The 19080-nt window shown below is 45.0% G+C and overlaps 8 protein-coding genes across 8 annotated transcripts; 6 read left to right on the forward strand and 2 right to left on the reverse strand.

Moving 5' to 3' along the window:
* Positions 1-2033: 2033 nt before the first annotated feature.
* Positions 2034-2414, reverse strand: H2BC17 (H2B clustered histone 17; the record flags this gene model as incomplete). The annotated part of the gene is made up of 1 exon (XM_079712075.1): positions 2034-2414. One exon carries the CDS (start codon positions 2412-2414, stop codon positions 2034-2036), a length of 381 nt encoding a protein of 126 aa, XP_079568201.1.
* Positions 2415-2727: 313 nt separating this feature from the next.
* On the forward strand, positions 2728-3120 carry H2AC17 (H2A clustered histone 17; the record flags this gene model as incomplete). The annotated part of the gene is made up of 1 exon (XM_079712067.1): positions 2728-3120. One exon carries the CDS (start codon positions 2728-2730, stop codon positions 3118-3120), a length of 393 nt encoding a protein of 130 aa, XP_079568193.1.
* Positions 3121-4237: 1117 nt separating this feature from the next.
* LOC307058555 (histone H3.1) lies at positions 4238-4648 on the forward strand (the record flags this gene model as incomplete). The annotated part of the gene is made up of 1 exon (XM_079712064.1): positions 4238-4648. The coding sequence occupies one exon, from the start codon at positions 4238-4240 to the stop codon at positions 4646-4648; it is 411 nt and encodes a 136-aa protein (XP_079568190.1).
* Positions 4649-10341: 5693 nt separating this feature from the next.
* On the forward strand, positions 10342-10653 carry LOC307058568 (uncharacterized protein; the record flags this gene model as incomplete). Its single annotated transcript, XM_079712076.1, has 1 exon — positions 10342-10653. One exon carries the CDS (start codon positions 10342-10344, stop codon positions 10651-10653), a length of 312 nt encoding a protein of 103 aa, XP_079568202.1.
* An 871-nt stretch (positions 10654-11524) lies between these two features.
* LOC307058556 (histone H3.1) lies at positions 11525-11935 on the forward strand (the record flags this gene model as incomplete). The annotated part of the gene is made up of 1 exon (XM_079712065.1): positions 11525-11935. One exon carries the CDS (start codon positions 11525-11527, stop codon positions 11933-11935), a length of 411 nt encoding a protein of 136 aa, XP_079568191.1.
* A 2403-nt stretch (positions 11936-14338) lies between these two features.
* H1-5 (H1.5 linker histone, cluster member) lies at positions 14339-15019 on the forward strand (the record flags this gene model as incomplete). The annotated part of the gene is made up of 1 exon (XM_079712062.1): positions 14339-15019. The coding sequence occupies one exon, from the start codon at positions 14339-14341 to the stop codon at positions 15017-15019; it is 681 nt and encodes a 226-aa protein (XP_079568188.1).
* Positions 15020-15792: 773 nt separating this feature from the next.
* On the reverse strand, positions 15793-16185 carry LOC307058557 (histone H2A type 1-like; the record flags this gene model as incomplete). Its single annotated transcript, XM_079712066.1, has 1 exon — positions 15793-16185. The coding sequence occupies one exon, from the start codon at positions 16183-16185 to the stop codon at positions 15793-15795; it is 393 nt and encodes a 130-aa protein (XP_079568192.1).
* A 316-nt stretch (positions 16186-16501) lies between these two features.
* LOC307058563 (histone H2B type 1-L) lies at positions 16502-16882 on the forward strand (the record flags this gene model as incomplete). Its single annotated transcript, XM_079712072.1, has 1 exon — positions 16502-16882. One exon carries the CDS (start codon positions 16502-16504, stop codon positions 16880-16882), a length of 381 nt encoding a protein of 126 aa, XP_079568198.1.
* Between the last annotated feature and the right edge of the window lie 2198 nt (positions 16883-19080).

The raw sequence follows: 19080 nt of genomic DNA on the forward strand, positions 1-19080 counted from the left end.
AGGTTACCACGTGCACATTGGCCTGTTCATGGTGGAAAAATTGCATCTCACATGGTAATCATTATCTTGACAAGTCCTGACACATTTCCTCAACGAGCAGTCTAGCAAAAATCAGGGTATCATTGCTCTGTCAGGTGTTTAGGTTTACAGAAAACATTCAAGTATTTATTACTTTGAGGACCAGAACTAGGGTGAACATGACCCTATTATTTTTTACTTATTTTAGGGTGCAGAATATTTTGATTTCTTTTTTAAATTTTATTCCTTTTTATTTCCACAGCTCTGACCAGAGCACAAAACAATACCTCTCTCCCTCTCTCACATGCGCACAAGTGACTCTTGAAGTGACTAACAAATCCGGCGGTTAAAGGGAGACAGAAATGATCACTCTACTCATCCTAACTTACTGTTAGTAAAAAGTTGAAGTTAGGAAGCATTTCAGTTGGATCTGGAAAACACGACGCCTTGGATCGGTCCTTCTGTTTTCGTGCCACAAGATGGCAGAAGAGGGCAATACTTCTTATTTCACCCACTCTGAAGGTAATTATCCCCCTGGTCTCTTTACAGTGGAAGAAAAAAATCTCGGAAAAAGCTAATAATAGAAAGAGGGGATGAATATGATGCTGATGAGTTCAGGATGAAATTAGGGGACTGCTCTCCACCAAGTAGGGTAGCTTGTCGGTGGGTTTTGTCGCCAACTCCCAAGACCTAATGACAGGGGCGCAGGGACTGGAAAAAGAATCTCATCTTAGAGGAGTGAATGACAAAGCCGTATATTTTGCAGACCCATTGACCTGTTGGCATAAATTCCTGGAGGCTTGTTGTCTGTGACAGGGACAAGACTGTTCGTCTGAGATAGGGTCTATACCTACAACTTTAAGGGAAGTGACAATAGGGAAAGACAGGAAATGTTACAGCCTGGAGGGGGGATGTGGTAGTAGGGGCTTATTTTGCTGTTAATGGGGGGGGGGGGAAAGATTTACAATAGCAGTCATTTACTGGTGAGAGGGGATGACAGGGTAGAGGAAAATGTTAATGCCTCCAACTGCAAAAAAAAAAAAAAAAAGAATTTAGGCATTGTTGAAAGATGCGGGGGAGGGGGGAATTGAAGGACTTTCGATCATGCCTTGAGAGACTCCATTCCCTAATATTTCTAGCTAGCCCATGCGTTAAGTAAATACGCCCTTCTCTTAAATACTGAGTTCTCTGACTTCTATCGCGGGATTTTAAATCGTGGACTCTAAAATCACTGCCAGATAACTACTCCCCCGGCCTAGCGAGTCCTGGCATATCTCCTTCCGGCACATCGATTAAACACTGGAAGAACGCGGCTTTCCCAAATTGCTGGGTTCCTTGTTCAACCTTTTCTCCTTAAGGAACGTCCCTGACCTTTAATATTCCCGTTGCACTTTAACATAAATCATTTCAACTCACCCTAAGATCTCCGTAGGATAGACAGGTCTAATGTTACCGCACCCATTCTGTAGTGGATGAGAAATAGACACCAAGAGGTTAATTTCGCCCAGGATCCGACTGCAGAACACAGTACCGTTGTCAGCTTTATGGCTCTTGGCTCCAGAGCCCGGTGCATTTCCGCAGATAAAGAAAGTCATCCTTTTACTTTCGAGAAAATCTCTTCAAAACGCACAACCCTGATGGCAGACTATCTGGCCAATTGCAGCCTACGGCGGGCTTTTCAAAAAGTGCTTCTGCCCAATCAGAGACGGGGAGCGTTCCTTGCGTTGAAAAAGTGTAAACAAAAGCGAAATTTTGGCTATTGCAGCTGAGGGCAAAACTGAAAATCTTTTTCAAAGGACGCCAAAGAATCCATACTAAACTTGCGTGACACTGCATAAATGCGTATACTAGAATGTTTACGGAGGGCTTAAGTTTTTACCCCGTTTTCCGCTCCCAAACCTACCCCCTACTCTCCCGAGAGAAACTAGACTAACAGGCAAGTGCACCAGCTATTTCTCTGAAAGTGTAGGTGGCTCTGAAAAGAGCCTTTGGGTCATGTGTGGCAGCGGGCCGTCTCACTTGGAGCTGGTGTACTTGGTGACGGCCTTGGTGCCCTCGGACACGGCGTGCTTGGCCAGCTCGCCGGGCAGCAGCAGGCGCACGGCCGTCTGAATCTCCCTGGAGGTGATGGTCGAACGCTTGTTGTAATGCGCCAGGCGCGACGACTCGCCCGCGATGCGCTCGAAAATGTCGTTGACAAATGAGTTCATGATGCCCATGGCCTTGGACGAGATGCCGGTGTCCGGGTGGACTTGCTTCAGCACTTTGTACACGTAGATAGAGTAGCTCTCCTTGCGACTGCGCTTGCGCTTCTTGCCATCTTTCTTCTGGGCCTTCGTCACCGCTTTCTTGGACCCCTTCTTCGGAGCCGGGGCGGATTTAGCCAACTCAGGCATGATGAAAGAAATTACAAGATTCCCGAGAAGCAAAGAGAGAATAGTGAATCGGTCGAGTCCTTTTTATTTACAAATCCATATGCAAATAAGGTTTAGTAAAGTTCTTCGTCTGATTGGTGAATATTATGATGACGTTGTTTCAATATTGTCCAATCAGAACACGCATTATTAGGAACTGCATTTGCCTTGTTTAAAATGGGACAGCAACTTTGGCCAATGGAATAGCTTCTTTTTCGCGCGCAGCTGCGGTTATAAGTTGGGCGTTTTTCTTTCTCTTTAGTCTTTTTGGTGTACGTTGCGTAAGCGTTGCACTATGTCTGGACGTGGCAAGCAAGGCGGCAAAGCTCGCGCCAAGGCCAAGACCCGCTCCTCGCGGGCCGGGCTCCAGTTTCCCGTAGGCCGAGTGCACCGCCTGCTCCGCAAGGGCAACTACGCCGAGCGGGTCGGGGCCGGCGCGCCGGTTTATCTGGCGGCGGTGCTGGAGTACCTGACGGCCGAGATCCTGGAGCTGGCGGGCAACGCGGCGCGCGACAATAAGAAGACGCGCATCATCCCGCGCCACCTGCAGCTGGCCATCCGTAACGACGAAGAGCTCAACAAGCTGCTGGGCAAAGTCACCATCGCTCAGGGCGGCGTCCTGCCCAACATCCAGGCCGTGCTGCTGCCCAAGAAGACTGAGAGCCACCACAAGGCCAAGGGCAAGTAAGGTCTGAATTAGTACTCCCATCTCTAAGAACAAAGGCTCTTTTCAGAGCCACCCACAACTTCTGTGGAAGAACTGAACACTGTCCTGAAACCTATCACGAATCCCTGGCTAAGTTTACAGTACTGTACGTTGAAATAATGTAGTCCTCCTATTGATTTGACCGAGCATGCGTTAACTCATCTGGTAAAAACTAGTTTGCTCGATTGTAAAACCATGAAATGGCCGCATTTATTGTCCCCTCCCCAGGAACACATTTCCGGTGATTATTTGTTCCAGCAAATGTTAAATATGAAACCAATTTTGTCTTGTTTCTGGGTCTTCATCGTTAAAACCCGATGGTCCACTAGGTAACTAAAACTGCCCCTACTCGAAAGCTCCTTTCAGAGCTACCCCTATTTACAGAACAACACCTAATCACTGGTCAATGTAAACGTATCATTACTCCAGGCCTGCTAAGTACACAATTTACATATTAAAGTCCAATCAGCCATTTGATTGCATCAAAATCAATTAATGAAGTCAGATAGTCATTTACTAGTATTTAGTCAAGCACACATCAAGCTCCCCCTTCCCCACACCACGCTGGGCAAAGTTCTGTGTTCAGGAGGCCGGTGTGCCAGAGTCTATTCTGAAATTCTTTTTTAGGTCTTGGTACAGTCATTAAAAGTAGATCCTGATGCAGTTATGAAATGGAACTACTATTTAGAGAGACTAGCAAATACATTATTTTGCTGTAATTTCCCCCCACATGATCTGAAAAGGGAAAAAGTCTCCAATGAAAAAATGCATTTCTTTTAGGACAATTTAGGCGCTGACTTCCACAAATTCTGAGCCAGGCTCGTTTTTTACTGGTGAAACCTTAACGTTTTGGTCGAAAGCCATAAACTCAGGATGCAGTACAGCCATAATTATTTCCTGCGAAAACAGAAATCACAAAATTAATAGTATGGACAACAAAACCTTTTCAGAGGCGGTAAAAACCAAATGAAGATAGAATTAAAAGCCAATCAGGTTACTCCCGCAAAGTTCTGGCCAATCAGGATCGGATCATCTGTATAAAGTCTGGTCCTGGAAGCGCTCAGTTGCTTCTCTCGCGGCATTAGCACAGAGGTGAAGCATGGCTCGGACCAAGCAGACAGCTCGCAAGTCCACCGGCGGCAAGGCGCCGCGCAAGCAGCTGGCCACCAAGGCGGCCCGCAAGAGCGCGCCGGCCACTGGCGGCGTGAAGAAGCCGCACCGCTACCGGCCCGGCACGGTGGCCCTGCGCGAGATCCGCCGCTACCAGAAGTCCACGGAGCTGCTGATCCGCAAGCTGCCGTTCCAGCGGTTGGTGCGCGAGATCGCGCAGGACTTCAAGACCGACCTGCGCTTCCAGAGCTCGGCCGTGATGGCGCTGCAGGAGGCGTGCGAGGCCTACCTGGTGGGGCTCTTCGAGGACACCAACCTGTGTGCCATCCACGCCAAGCGCGTCACCATCATGCCCAAGGACATCCAGCTGGCCCGCCGCATCCGCGGGGAGAGGGCATAAACTGTCCTTTCTAATCTGGCTTGGGCGTATTTGCTTCCCCCCAAAGGCTCTTTTAAGAGCCACTTCTGTCCTCATTGAGAGTAGCTGTTGTACTAGAATGGGTATTTAGAAAATGGGGGAGAAGGGTTCCTTTCAGAAACTACATATTTATCGTGCAAAATGAGTATACAGAATACTTGCCCAGACTACACACACATACCGTGTTCATTTTGTTAGCTATTTAAAAGGACTTGCTGAACAGCAGCTTATAAGGGCAACAGTGTCTCCAGCAATAAGGTCACCTGGACCCTGAGTAATCAAAGATTTCACTAGAAGGAGTCGGTCAACAAAAGAACTCTCGACCAAGTAAACTGGGATTCAGAGCATAAATATTTATTAGCCAGTCCCTCCCCCACTTCGGATATAGTCGGGGTGCGGAGTTCTGGTTGACTGTTACGTGATGTATTCGCAGTGCATGGAAGGACATGGCACTTTGCACGCCCTAATCAATTATTGACTTGAACTGTCCAGGGTCCCAGGAAGGGCAGAGTACATCTTGATTAAGCCAGACAATGTTGGTGGTTTGCCCGGGATCTAACAGTAGTGGGCTGACTTCTAATGTACTAATTCAGTTTCTTTTATACAACTCCAAAAAGAAAGAATGAATCTGGCTGAAGCTACAGGGGGTTCAAACTAAGCATTTTTGTTCTCATGAGAATTGCATTTCTAACTGTTTAGTAGTACCACCTGGTAACCCTACGGGATAAAGCTCTGAACTGTTTACTCTCCTTCACACCCATTCCAAGATTTGATACTGTAAAATTAACAAATTAGCTGTTTTTTATCTGACAGCTTTCAGGAGACTCCTAATGCAGATGTGCACGAGGAGCAATCCACAGGCACTGTGCATGCCATCAACATCTGGTGACTTCCCTGAGGCAGAAGCCACAGTCAGCCCGTTTGGGACAGTAATACCCCCCACACCACGTGTGCACTTCCCCGTGTCTCCTTATCCCTTACATGAGGTCACACTCACAAGTATGAAATACTAGCTCCAGGAGCGTAGTCTCCCAACTCTGTGTGAACCTGTTGTAAAAGTCGAATTTTGCCCCCTTTTCCCCACCATATACCTATAGGGCCAAAGATCTTTTCGTGTTCACTGTTGTTTCTCCAGAATAGAAAAAGCCTGACACAGGCAGGTGCTCATTAAATTCTAGTTGAATGAATGTATACCTGATTAGCAACCTTATAGACACAGATAGCCTCAGTCACTGAGTGCTTCCCACCTTCTGCATTACACGCTGCATCACAGATTCTTTTTGAATTCTATGGGGAGTAGATATAATACTGACGACAACAATTATATAAAGCTTTATAGTTTCCAAAGTATTTTCACATGTCTTTTCATATGTGAACTTGGTAATAGCTCCCCGGGTTTAGATGAGGCACATATTAATCCTTCACTCGCTCTAGAAAAGTCTGTCTTTTCTAAAGGTAGCCAAGTATTGGGAGAACAAAGCCAGTAAATCTGTTTCGGATTCTTTCAACAAACCCTGAAAGGGGACGAGATCTGGGTAAGCCTCCAATGACTGTAGGAAAATAAAGGAGGAGAAGTCGTTTAAAAAAAAAGAAAGAAAGAAAGAGCTGGACAGAAAAGCCTGATTTCCTTTAAGTGGAAAGGCAGAAGTCCTCCTCAGCAAGGACATCTGCTGGGATTTGGGAGTCTTTTGAGATCTGAACTTCAGATCTCAGAAGTGTACTATGGGTCAATGAGGACATGTTCTATTTGAAGCCTAAATTTGATTGTAGAAAAGGTGGTTTTAGGAAATATCCAAAAATTCTTTGATAATCTTCCCTTCAAAAAATGGAACCTGGGGAATTCCCTGGCGGTCCGGTGATTAGGAGTCCACACTTTCACTGGTGAGGGCGCGGGTTCGATCCCTGGTTGGGGAAATAAGATCCCGCAAGCCACGCAGCGCGGCCAAGAGAAAAAAAAAAGGAACCTAATTCTTCTCCCCTTGAATGTGAGCTGGATTTAGAGATTGGTGTGGCATAAAGCCAAAGTGACAATGAGTACTTTGGAGACTAAGTCATAAAAGGTGCTGTGTTTCCTGCTTGCTGTCTCTCAGGTCACTTGCTGGGGATGGGGTGGGGGAACCCCAGCCGCCATGTTGAGAAGATATTCAGGCAGCCCTGTTGAGACACCGGCACGATAAGAAGCTGATGCATTCTCCAACAGTCAGTGGGCAACTACCAACAGCCGTGTGAGTGAGCCATCTCTGGCCCAGTCAAACCTCGTGTAACTGCAGCCCCTGCTGACTGCTTGACTTTTCACTTCTTGGGAGACTCTGAACCTGAACCACCCAGCTAAACTACTCTCTGATTCCTGACCTTCAGAAACTGTGGGATAATACATTTGTTGTTTTAAGCTACTAACTTTTCTGGTAATTCACTACACAATAATAAATAACAGATGCAAGAGAAAAAACAAGAAGAGTTAGGAGTTATCTGACAGACTTCACTGGTCTAATACAAGGGAATAAATAAAATATAGTGGGCACATAATAAGAAATTCTCTTTCTTCTGAGATCAAGAAACAAATAAATGGCAAAAATAAGAGCTGAACCCAAGAATCAGTCCATACCTGGGCACACCTGTGCCAGGATCCCCAACAGCATTTTCTAGCTTTATTTTAAAAAACAAACAACAACAACAAACAAACAAGCAAATCCAGAATAACCACCAAAACCAAAGGCAAAAAATCTGAGTCCTTTTTTAAAGCATGACTTGCAGAGTACCAGTGTCTTAGTCTGCTCAGGCTGCTGTAACAGAATACCATAGACTAGGTGTCTTATAAACAATAGAAGTATTTCTCACAGTTCCGGAGACTGGGAAGTCCAAGATCAAGGTGCTGTCAGATTCAGTGTCTGGTAAGAGCCTACTTCCTAATTCATAGATGGCTATTTTCTCAGTGTGGAAGAGACAATGGGGTCTCTTTTATAGAAGCACTAATTGCATTCATGAGGGCCCTCCACTTATGACCTAAGCACCTCCCAATAACCCTACCTCCAAATACCCAATACCCTCACATTAGAGATTAGGTTTCAATATATGAATTCTGGGGGAACAGAAACATTCAGTCTATAGAAACCAGTCTGCTTTTAAAGATTAGAAGCTTAGGAACTGTGTTCTTAGCCTCTGTCCCTGTTGTAAACCCAAGAGGGCGAGGCAGTAGAGGACCCTTATCCCAAGGCACCCACACCTTCATTTTGATTCTTGTTTTCTCAGTATCCAACCCTGCAGATGCTAGTAAGTTGAAGTGAATGAAAGGGAATCAGAGTTTCTGGCAGCTATTGTTTTACATATTTCAGTCATGATATCTAGCTAAATTAGGAGACACTTAGAAGGGACTATAAAGACCATGGTATTATAAAAATTTGGAAACAAGGTAGGACATTATATAAAACAAGGAGGGAGTGTTAGGCATGAAAAGCTGTGTATATTAGAGAATACATTTAGGTTTTGAGAGAGTTTCAGGAGAAAGTAAGGGCTTTCTTAAAGGGTTTTGCAAATCAGATTTCAAGCCATGAGCAGACAAGAACAGGGCAGAGTGAACTTCAAGAAAGAGGGTGTGAGGAATTCCCTGGTGGTCCAGGGATTAGTACTCAGTGTTTTCACAGCTGTGGCCCGGGTTCGATTCCCTGGTCGGGGAACTAAGATCCTGCAAGACTCCTGGCACGGCCAGAAGTAAATAAATAAATAAAAAGAAGGTGTAGTAAGATGAAGAGAGGAAGAGGCCAGGAAGGGCAGTAGATTCTGCATCTTCAAATTTTTTAAATTGGTCTTGATAGTGCATGGAGGCATAAATGCTTAAGGAAACTTTAAAGATGAAAGCAAGGATGGTGATTGCTTTGAGGTAGGATCAAGAAAGAAGGGAAACTTTATGCTTCCATTAAGGTTCCGACCTGGTAAAAGGCCAGTCTATGTGGAGAAATAAGACTGTATGGAATGGAAGGAAAGATTTGAGAGGTTAAGTTCATGGATTTGAAAAGACTCCAAATGGCTAGTGGTGTTTTGGATTAGTGTGTGTGTGTGTTTGGGGACAGGAGAAATGAGAATTAGGAAAGGTACTAGTTACTAGTCAGTAAACTAATTTTGAACGAAGAACAATAAAAGAAAAAAATTGAAAACAAAAAAGAAAAGTAAGAGATGTAAACACAATCTACCAGCTAATTCCAAAGGTTTAAGCAAAACAGAGAAAACAAAATCAAGTGTCAAGAAAATAAACGTGTGGCACATCAAATTGAAAATACAGTAATAATGGAAAGGATTGAGCCCAACACTTGGAGTTAAGAGCATTAAGAATTGTCAACCAGACAAGTGTGAATCAGTAGCAACCCTCAGAACATTGGAAAAGCAAGTAAACCTACCTCATTTATTCATCTGATTGAAGGGAGAGGAATTCTATGGACTGTAAAGCATTGCCAACATTTCTCTCAGAAAAGAATCTCTCCTAATGTGAGAAACAAACAAACAAACAACTCCTAAATATTTGTCCCAATTATTCAACAAGAATTTATCAGGCAATATCATTATTATTTGCTGAGAAAGACAAAAAGGAAGCATTTGAACAGTACTTAATTTAAATAAGATAACATTCTCAAACTTAATTTTTTTATTGAATTATATTTGATTTACATTTTATGTAAGTTTCAGGTGTACAAGGTGATTCAAATATATCTATATATCTATGTACATACAGATATCTATCTTTTTCAGATTCTTTTCCATTATAAATTATTAAAAGACTCTCAAACTTTTTAAGCTGAGAAATCTGCAGTCAGTTTGTTCCCTCCATGAAGGTGGGAGAAGAAACTTAACAAACTATTTTAACAAAGAGAATCACACCTTTGGGACACATGGATGTGAATATAAATATTTCCAGGGCAAAGCATTGGCAAGGCAACTGTATTTGTAAATTAAAGGCATGGAGTTTTGGGGTGCACTTGATTTCTCAGTTCAACAAAGGAGAGAAGCGAGGTGGGGGGGGCAGGGCGGTAATCCCTGAGAGGCATTTTTACTTGTTCATGGACTCACCAAGGAAACTACAGGTAAAAGATGACCTTCCTCAAACAGCTTCCTGAAGTGTTTCTAAGTGAGGTGAAGAAAATTTGAAAAAGCCAGTACTACCCTCCAAAATGTGGCAGCCAGTGAGGGAAGGGAAAGTAAGGTGATAGGATGAGTAAGGAAAAGGGGAGAGCACCGACGCTGAGAACGGCGAAAAACCCCACCTGGAAGCTATCTATAATCAGGCGGCCAGCCACGAGGTTTCACAAAAGCTCCCAAATGCCTACAAATCATCGCTCTTGAGATGCGCCCTTCATTCCAGCAGTCACAAGTCGCTAAGAGATGGCAGAAAACAAAACAAAACGGACGGTAAGACCTGACAAAACCAAAAGAAAGGTCTTCCAGGGGCGAGCGAGCGCAACACAATGTAGAAGTTGGGCTGAGGGATTTTTATTAGGCGCCGGGTCTGACCAAGTAGTTTAAGCACCGCCCTTTCCAGTTTGCTGAAAACGTGGGCGGGGCTTCTGGGCTGGAACCTCCCTGAAGAGACGCAGCTGGCTTGAGGGGTTCCCAACCAGGTCCGATATACCACTATATAAAACACCGCCTATGCGAATTGGAGCATCGTATTTGATCGAATTGGTGAGATGTCTGGGCGCGGTAAGGGTGGGAAGGGCCTGGGGAAAGGAGGTGCCAAGCGCCACCGCAAGGTTCTGCGTGATAACATCCAGGGGATTACCAAGCCTGCCATCCGACGCCTAGCTCGGCGTGGCGGGGTGAAGCGTATCTCCGGCCTCATCTATGAGGAAACCCGCGGGGTGCTGAAGGTGTTCCTGGAGAACGTGATCCGGGACGCTGTCACCTACACCGAGCACGCCAGGCGCAAGACTGTCACAGCTATGGACGTGGTCTACGCGCTCAAGCGCCAGGGACGCACTCTGTACGGCTTTGGCGGCTAGAGTTGTTCAAAGGCATCATAATGTCGCTTAAAGGCCCTTTTTAGGGCCACCCACGAAATCTATTAAAGAGCTGTAGGCATTAAGGCGCATTTGAAGTATTTTGGAGTAGTTGTGTTGGGTTGGTGGTTTGGGGGGGGGGGCTAAGAATTTGAAGTTTAAGTAACTTGCGTGTTGTCGCAGTCCCCAGCCCCTCGTCAGCCTTTCCACCTGCAGTGGCAAATTCTCTGATAACTGCTGAGTTGCCAGTTTTTACAGAAGTTTAGTGTAAGCTGGGCTCATTTAACCTATGTCGACTGCGCTCGCACTCCCACGTCAAGGGCAAAGTAATGATACAGTATGACGAGTAATGCCTAAAATACCATTATATCTTTTTTGCAGAAAAAGTTGGCCGACCCTCGTTTTAATAAGCTGAGAGGTTCATTAAGCACGCTGAAGTTTGAGACCACTGGCATAGAACATGGCTGGATTTCAACTTTCAATGCCTCCATTTATCATAAGCTGGTTCCCTTTTATGTTATTCAGTAAACTATTTTTGTCAAGAACCCAATCATGACATCTTGTACTGTATTTAAAATAGTGCAAGGCACTTTGAGATTCTCTAGATAACACTTTAAGAATTTTGATGCATCCTGCAGTCTTTTAAAGCCAACAAGATATCTCCTCTGTATATTATCCTAATGACCGAAGTAGAAGCGGGAAAACGCTTCCTTTTCTTTGAGGAATAAGCCTAGAACCAATTCTGTGGGCGGGAAAGGACGGGGCAGGCGAGGGAGGCAGCAGTTTATTGTCCAATCAAGACGCGAGGGTCCCTATATATATTGGGACGACTGGTTCCTCTTACTACTGTTAAAGTAATTCGCGCCGCTTATGCATGGCTCGCACTAAGCAGACCGCTCGCAAGTCCACTGGTGGCAAGGCGCCGCGCAAACAGCTGGCCACCAAGGCGGCCCGGAAGAGCGCGCCGGCCACGGGCGGTGTGAAGAAGCCGCACCGCTACCGGCCCGGCACGGTGGCCCTGCGCGAGATCCGCCGCTACCAGAAGTCCACGGAGCTGCTGATCCGGAAGCTCCCGTTCCAGCGGTTGGTGCGCGAGATCGCGCAGGACTTCAAGACCGACCTGCGCTTCCAGAGCTCGGCCGTGATGGCGCTGCAGGAGGCGTGCGAGGCCTACCTGGTGGGGCTCTTCGAGGACACCAACCTGTGTGCCATCCACGCCAAGCGCGTCACCATCATGCCCAAGGACATCCAGCTCGCCCGCCGCATCCGCGGGGAAAGGGCTTAAAACTTACACCGCCTTCTATTTAATATACCTCATCCGAAAAGGCTCTTTTCAGAGCCCCTCAACTGTCACCAAAAAGGAACTGTTCATTCTAGAGGATACGTTACCCCCAAAAGAAAAATGGCAGGAGGGTTTTGATGAAATATCTGGTGTGGGCTCAATTGTTACTGTGCCACTTCAGTGCTGCATATTCGGAGATTAAGCTGCAGACGGAGGTTGCTGTATTCTGTGCTAGTCAGCCTATTGAGCTGTTTCTGGGGAAGCGTACTTAAAGTGATAACAACCATTAAACCTTTGGCTACACGAAGCGACTGAAGAAAAACTGGCCCATATCTTGTGAAAGTTTATTGGTTTCTGTGGATAATTGTGTAAATTGCAAATGAAGGGTTTTTTTTTTTTTTTGGTTTTTTGTTTTTGCTAAGTACCCTAGCTCCTTGACTTCAGAAAATGCGCCTCTTGCCTTCCTGTTGCGGAAAGAAGTAGTGGTCGAGGTTCAAGCCTCACAGCTGCCAATTACTACTAGCTGTATAGTCTTTGCCAAATTACTCATCTTCTCTCTGGGACTCACCTAGAACAGCTGTAAAATGTAGCAGATGAATTAGTTTGTAGGGCATGCTTAGACTAGTTCCTGACACTTAAATGCTCAATGAATGTTAGCTCTTTTTATTTATTGTGCTCCTCTCCTGTAAAGCATGACTTCCCCCAACCTTCTTCTCTAATTTTCTGAAAGTTTTGTGATTGAAAAAGTGGGAAATACTTAGTTGGAGCATTTTCTTGTTAAGATCTTTTCCTTAGATCTTTATTTGCATAGTCCTGAAAGAGGCAGGCCTGTAGCAACGCACCATGAACTGTGTCTGTGAGAAGGAATACAAAACAGCAAAAGAGCCAAATAGTAAGTATTTTAGGTTTTGCAGGCAACATATAGTCTGTCACAGTTTTTTAAAAATACAGTTTAAAAGTAGAAAAACTCAGTTCGACGGCCATACAAAAATAGGCCACTGTCTAGATTTGGCCATAGTAGGCTATAGTTTCAACTCCAGGAGCTCCTGAAGAGATGAAGTGTATTGGCCTACAGTTTTCCACAGGGGAGAATTGACTGTTGATTGCATGAGAGATCCTAATCATCACCCCATCCAGGCACAAAATCCTGTCCATGCCTCCGCCTCCCACCTCCCAATAAATAGCAAACTTCATCCTCCATTCCACTTCCTGGTCATTGCCTCAGTTCCCTTGGATGTTAATGTTTTCCTGAATTCTCTTAAACTTCTATAACCTCCAGTCCCTTAAGAGCCAGTCCACACTTATAGTCAGTGGCCAATTATTTCACTGGAAGATACAGGTCTATCTTCACTTAAACACACAAAAATATCCACAGTGATGTCCTACCAAAGAAGGTGTTTTGACCGTGTAATTTGTTAAATGTTGATGGAGGTAAGGACTTTGAGAGCATTGGGAAAAGCACCGTGAAAGAGGGACAAAGTCCCACGCCATCTAAACAGTTTGCGCTTTCGAGGGCTACTGGAAGACCTTGAATAATTTTTAGCAGGTTTCAGGGTTTTTTTCTAAAATACATTATCGGGGTTAAGCATTTTTCTTTGTTCTTATTTTATTGGGTTCGCTTAGGAATTAAAGAAAGAAAGCATCTCAATCAAAAACAAACCAAATTTGTTTGAATGCAGGTCATTGGATCCTGTAGCCAAAGCAATTTCTATTCCTTCTGGAAGAAGTCACTTTGGCAACAGAACTTTTCCTAGCGGCAAAATCCCATTCTCTAAAGACAGTGGCACGTGGAAACTCCTTGGGAGGCAGAACCGGTTTTTAAAGTAAGATCTATATGGTTAATTTGGGGCTGTAGGCAACCAGCTGTCCTGCGCCTGTGTTACTTGCCGCAGTTTGAAACAAAGTTTATGGCAAAACCACGGAACCTAGTGTCTTTCCTCTTGCAAAAATCAAAGGCCGAACTTAGGGACAAAGCCTTCTAAAAAACGTTCACTTGGTACTTAGTAAAAATTTATTGCAACATGCAACTAACTAGCTCGATGCCTTACGCCCGATGCACACATATGAAAAGCTGAAGGGATTTTTAAAAATATCTTTCATTAATTGAGCGTGATTCATAAAAACACAAACAAGTATGTGAACATGGAGGCTGTTTTCCTCCTTTGGAGCTTCAAAGAGTCAAATTCTGTACCACTGTTTTTAGCATTTAATCAAATTTTGGGACTAACAAACACAATTTGGGAGTCCAACCACGAAAGCCGGCTGCCTGAGGGCGGTGGATCGGACGCTCCACCAATCACAGGGCAGCACCGGCTTATATAAGCCCCGGGCCCGAGCAAGGTAGCATTGCAAAACTTGCTCTTTGGGTTTTGAATCTCTCTTCTTCTAGCAGTTTCTCCCATCGCCATGTCGGAAACCGCTCCTGCTGAGACGGCTGCCCCGGCGCCGGTGGAGAAATCTCCTGCCAAGAAGAAGTCTACTAAGAAATCCGCGAGCAGTGGCGCGGCTAAGCGCAAGGCGGCTGGGCCCCCAGTTTCCGAGCTGATCACTAAGGCTGTGGCTGCCTCCAAAGAGCGCAATGGCCTTTCTTTGGCAGCGCTCAAGAAGACGCTAGCAGCTGGCGGCTACGACGTGGAGAAGAACAACAGTCGAATCAAGCTGGGTCTCAAGAGCCTGGTGAGCAAGGGTACCCTTGTGCAGACCAAGGGCACGGGTGCTTCCGGCTCCTTTAAGCTCAATAGGAAGGCGCCCACCGGGGAAGCCAAGCCGAAGGCCAAAAAGGCGGGGGCTGCTAAAGCGAAAAAACCCGCAGGGGCCACCCCCAAGAAGCCCAAGAAGGCTGCGGGAGCGAAGAAGGCGGTGAAGAAGACTCCCAAGAAGGCGAAGAAGCCCGCAGCCGCTGGCGTCAAAAAGGTGGCCAAGAGTCCCAAGAAAACCAAAGCCGCGGCAAAGCCGAAGAAGGCTGCTAAGAGCCCCGCTAAGCCTAAGGCAGTGAAGCCAAAAGCGGCGAAACCCAAAGCTGCCAAGCCCAAGGCGGCAAAACCCAAAGCTGCAAAGGCAAAGAAGGCGGCTCCCAAAAAGAAGTAGAAAGTTGGCGCTTAAGAAGCAAACCCCAAAGGCTCTTTTCAGAGCCACCCAGGGATCTCTGAAAACAGCTGTGCACTGAGTAACGTATATATTTTATTCTAGGCCGGTTGCCAAGGAAAATTGCCCTCTACTTCCACTAAATGTTTTCACCTTTCCTCCTGCTTGGAACTCAAAGCGAAAAACATGATATTCCTTTTAAAATACAATAAAGTTAGAAATTTGACTTGGATCCAGTAACCTGCAAAATTGTCCACAAACATCTTAAATGTGAGTTGCTGACCATTTTAAGATATTTTGGTTCCTGCGTGTTTCGCTACAGGGAACTTTTAAAAAGCCCGCGTCACGTTCAGATAGGTCAACTGTTTCTGTTCAAATGGTAGACGTTTTTATTCCGGTTTATGCGCCACCTAATTCACTGCACATTGTTTTAAGCTCAACAAAAGATTTCCTGGACATCTATTTTAAATTTGATATTGCAGGAATCAAGGCACAGAGCTTAACTTTAGCACTGGCAGAGGTCGAGTAATTTTGCATCTTGACACTGCACTTACTTCCTTATCAAAGCTCTTGATTTCTTCCTGACATTCCGAGGACATGACTAGGAGTCCGAAAAATGGCTCAAACTGCTTGCCAAATTACTACATGAAGTAATTTCTTTTCCCCAGGCAATTATGACAATGGAATTAAGTGAAACTACTGTCCCAGCTCCTCCGCAGAAAAAGTAGGTGGCTCTGAAAAGAGCCTTTGGTTTCGAAGGCGTTGCTCTTGAGGCCTTACTTGCCCTTGGCCTTGTGGTGGCTCTCGGTCTTCTTGGGCAACAGTACCGCCTGGATGTTGGGCAGAACGCCGCCCTGAGCGATGGTGACTTTGCCTAGCAGCTTGTTGAGCTCCTCGTCGTTGCGGATGGCCAGCTGCAGGTGGCGCGGGATGATGCGCGTCTTCTTGTTGTCGCGGGCCGCGTTGCCCGCCAGCTCCAGGATCTCGGCCGTCAGGTACTCCAGCACCGCCGCCAGGTACACCGGCGCGCCGGCCCCGACCCGCTCGGCGTAGTTGCCCTTTCGGAGCAGGCGGTGCACTCGGCCCACGGGGAACTGGAGCCCGGCGCGAGAAGAGCGAGTCTTGGCCTTGGCACGAACTTTGCCTCCTTGCTTACCACGTCCAGACATAATGCAATATTTTAAAGCCTACACCAGAAGCAACTAAGGGGAAAGGAGAAAATCGCATATTTTATAGCTGCAGCTGGGCGCGAAAAAGAAGCTATTCCATTGGGTAAAGTAGTAATTCCGTTTTAAAAGAGACGTGTCGGTCCTTTAAATGCGCGTTCTGATTGGACAATATTTAATGACGTCATTACCAGTATTCGCCAATCAGACATAGAACTTTACTAAGTCTCATTTGAATATGCAGTTGTAAGTGAATCGGACTCGCCTCGCCCGTTGCTCACTCTTTGTTTCTCGAGGATTTTGTTAACGCCACTTCACCATGCCTGAGCTTGCTAAGTCCGCTCCTGCCCCGAAGAAAGGCTCCAAGAAGGCGGTGACCAAGGCTCAGAAGAAGGACGGCAAGAAGCGCAAGCGCAGCCGCAAGGAGAGCTACTCCGTGTACGTGTACAAAGTGCTGAAGCAGGTCCACCCGGACACCGGCATCTCGTCCAAGGCCATGGGCATCATGAACTCGTTCGTTAACGACATCTTCGAGCGCATTGCGGGCGACGCGTCGCGCCTGGCTCATTACAACAAGCGCTCGACCATCACCTCCAGGGAGATCCAGACGGCCGTACGCCTGCTGCTGCCCGGCGAGCTGGCCAAGCACGCCGTGTCTGAGGGCACCAAGGCTGTCACCAAGTACACCAGCTCCAAGTGAGCCACTGGCTGCAAAGCAGTTGATCAGGTTCCGTCATATCCAAAGGCTTTTTTCAGAGCCATCCACGCTTTCCAAAGAGAACTGGCACTTAGTTTAAACAGCTTTAGAGGTAGACAAAAGCAATATTAATCTGAAGCCTTTAGTAAATGCTGCTTAATTTGTGCAACAAATTATATTTTGGGTTTGTGGCATTTCAAATAAGATGATCTGATAACAAGTTGTACATGTTACAGCCATCACCCAAAACGAATTTTATTGTGCTTATTTCACTTACCGTCCAGCTCAGCTTTACTCTGAGGATCAATCTTTGAGTAAGTTAGTGGCTAGCGAATTTCAAATGCTCTTTAACTGAACGTTTACTTATCTTACATCATTTTTCAGCAGTCGTACACTTGCCATTCCATGCCCTGACCCTCACCATGCTTTGTAAATATCACCCCAAAAAATGAATTAAAGGAAAACAAGCAGGTTGTGTCCCCTTTAGATTTTTCATGTAATTTGATCCTGCTGCATTCTTGAGTTTTAATGTTTCACCCCTTTTGGGAATGGCATTTCTGTTCACTATTATTTTTACATGGTCAAATTTTTTAATTGGGAAAAAGAACTTATAGAGTATCCGTTTCTTTTCTGAATCAGCTCCACATTTCATCTCACTCTGTTTTCTCTTTACCTTTTTTCCCCTTGTAATAAGGGAGAAACTCTAAATGAAAAGGCAGTCTTTGAGACCTGAAGGGTGGCATTTTTCTCCAAGGGGGAAGCGCAATCTCCCAGTGTTTAGGCCCGTACTTCAGAGCTAATTAGGCATTCTCAAGAATCAGTGTGGAAATATAAGTCCCAAGCATGCTACAGACTATCAGATATTAAGATAGTAAAAGCCAACATCTTTACTGTTTTTCTAGATATTATTCAATCTTTTCCCATTAAAGGACAGGAGGCCTTGGGCTTCTGGGAATAGAAAGCACAAAATTGGGGCTGAACTTATGAGCTCAGGAACAAAGGAGAGTTAAGCCAAAACTGTAGACAAAAGCCAGTGATTGCCTTCCCTGTAGCCTCAAAAAGTCACTAGAAACATGCAGAATATTTATGGAGTTTAATATTAGTTCATTTCTTTACTACATCAATTAACATTGAATATGAAATTAGAATTGTTATTGATGTAGTGAAGACATGACTAATATTAGGCCTAGAAAGATACAGTTATTTCCTGAAATGCACCATATTGCCGTTCTCCATTCTGTTTCTGTTAAGTCCCAGTTCCTCTACCATCTAAATCCTGTCTGTCCTGCAAAGCCAATCTCAAATCTAATCGCCTCTCTGATTATTCCAACTTGCATTGTTTTACCTTCTTGAAGTTTCTCCAGAGTTTTTTCCTTTTTATTTCAACCTCTCCCACACACATACACCCTGTCTATATGCAAGCTGGGACCTCCCAGTCTTTCCTATATCTTTATGCCTTTATCTCCATTAGACCTAGGAAGTGTGATTTATTTCTAGAGTATTCTTTCAGTATTTAGCATTTTATTTTACAATATTTTTTTGAGGGAGGGGGGGCCGTGCCATGGCCTGTGGGATCTAGATATCCAACCACTACATTGGAAGCACAGAGTCTTAACCACTGGACCACCAGATAATTCCCTTATAATTCATTTTTAATCAACATTACCTGTGTCCACTGTTATGATTGGCCCATGGGACCTACACTTGAAATTAGGAGACCAATTCCTAAAACATTTGCCACTTATTTTAAGAGGCCAAGATTTTGGCTTCTCTGAAACACAGTTTCCCTATCAGTAAACTGGGCATAACAGCAATTCCTAGTCACATGACTATTGTGAGGATCAGTGAGACTGCTTTGTGAATGTCTAAGAATTATTATGCACATATTTTGTATATATTAAAAAGGAATCTTATACATCGATTTGGCATTTGAAAGGCTTAAGGTCATCTTCATTTATCAAACTGAATCTCAAAGTTCAGCCCGTACAGTGTTTTCTAGTTCATTTTTTCTTTCAATAAATATTTGTTGAGCACATATTATGTCCCATAAACTCTTCTAGGTGCCAGAAATATATCAATGAACTAAACAGAAAGGAAGTCATGCACACATAGAGTTTATTTTCTAATGTGGGAACAGACACGCACATAACAAAAACAACAACAAAAAAAGAGTGTCAGAAGATAATGAACATTAAACATTT

Source organism: Hyperoodon ampullatus, assembly GCF_949752795.1.
Source record: "Hyperoodon ampullatus genome assembly, chromosome: 10".
Classification (NCBI taxonomy): Eukaryota; Metazoa; Chordata; class Mammalia; order Artiodactyla; family Ziphiidae; genus Hyperoodon; species Hyperoodon ampullatus.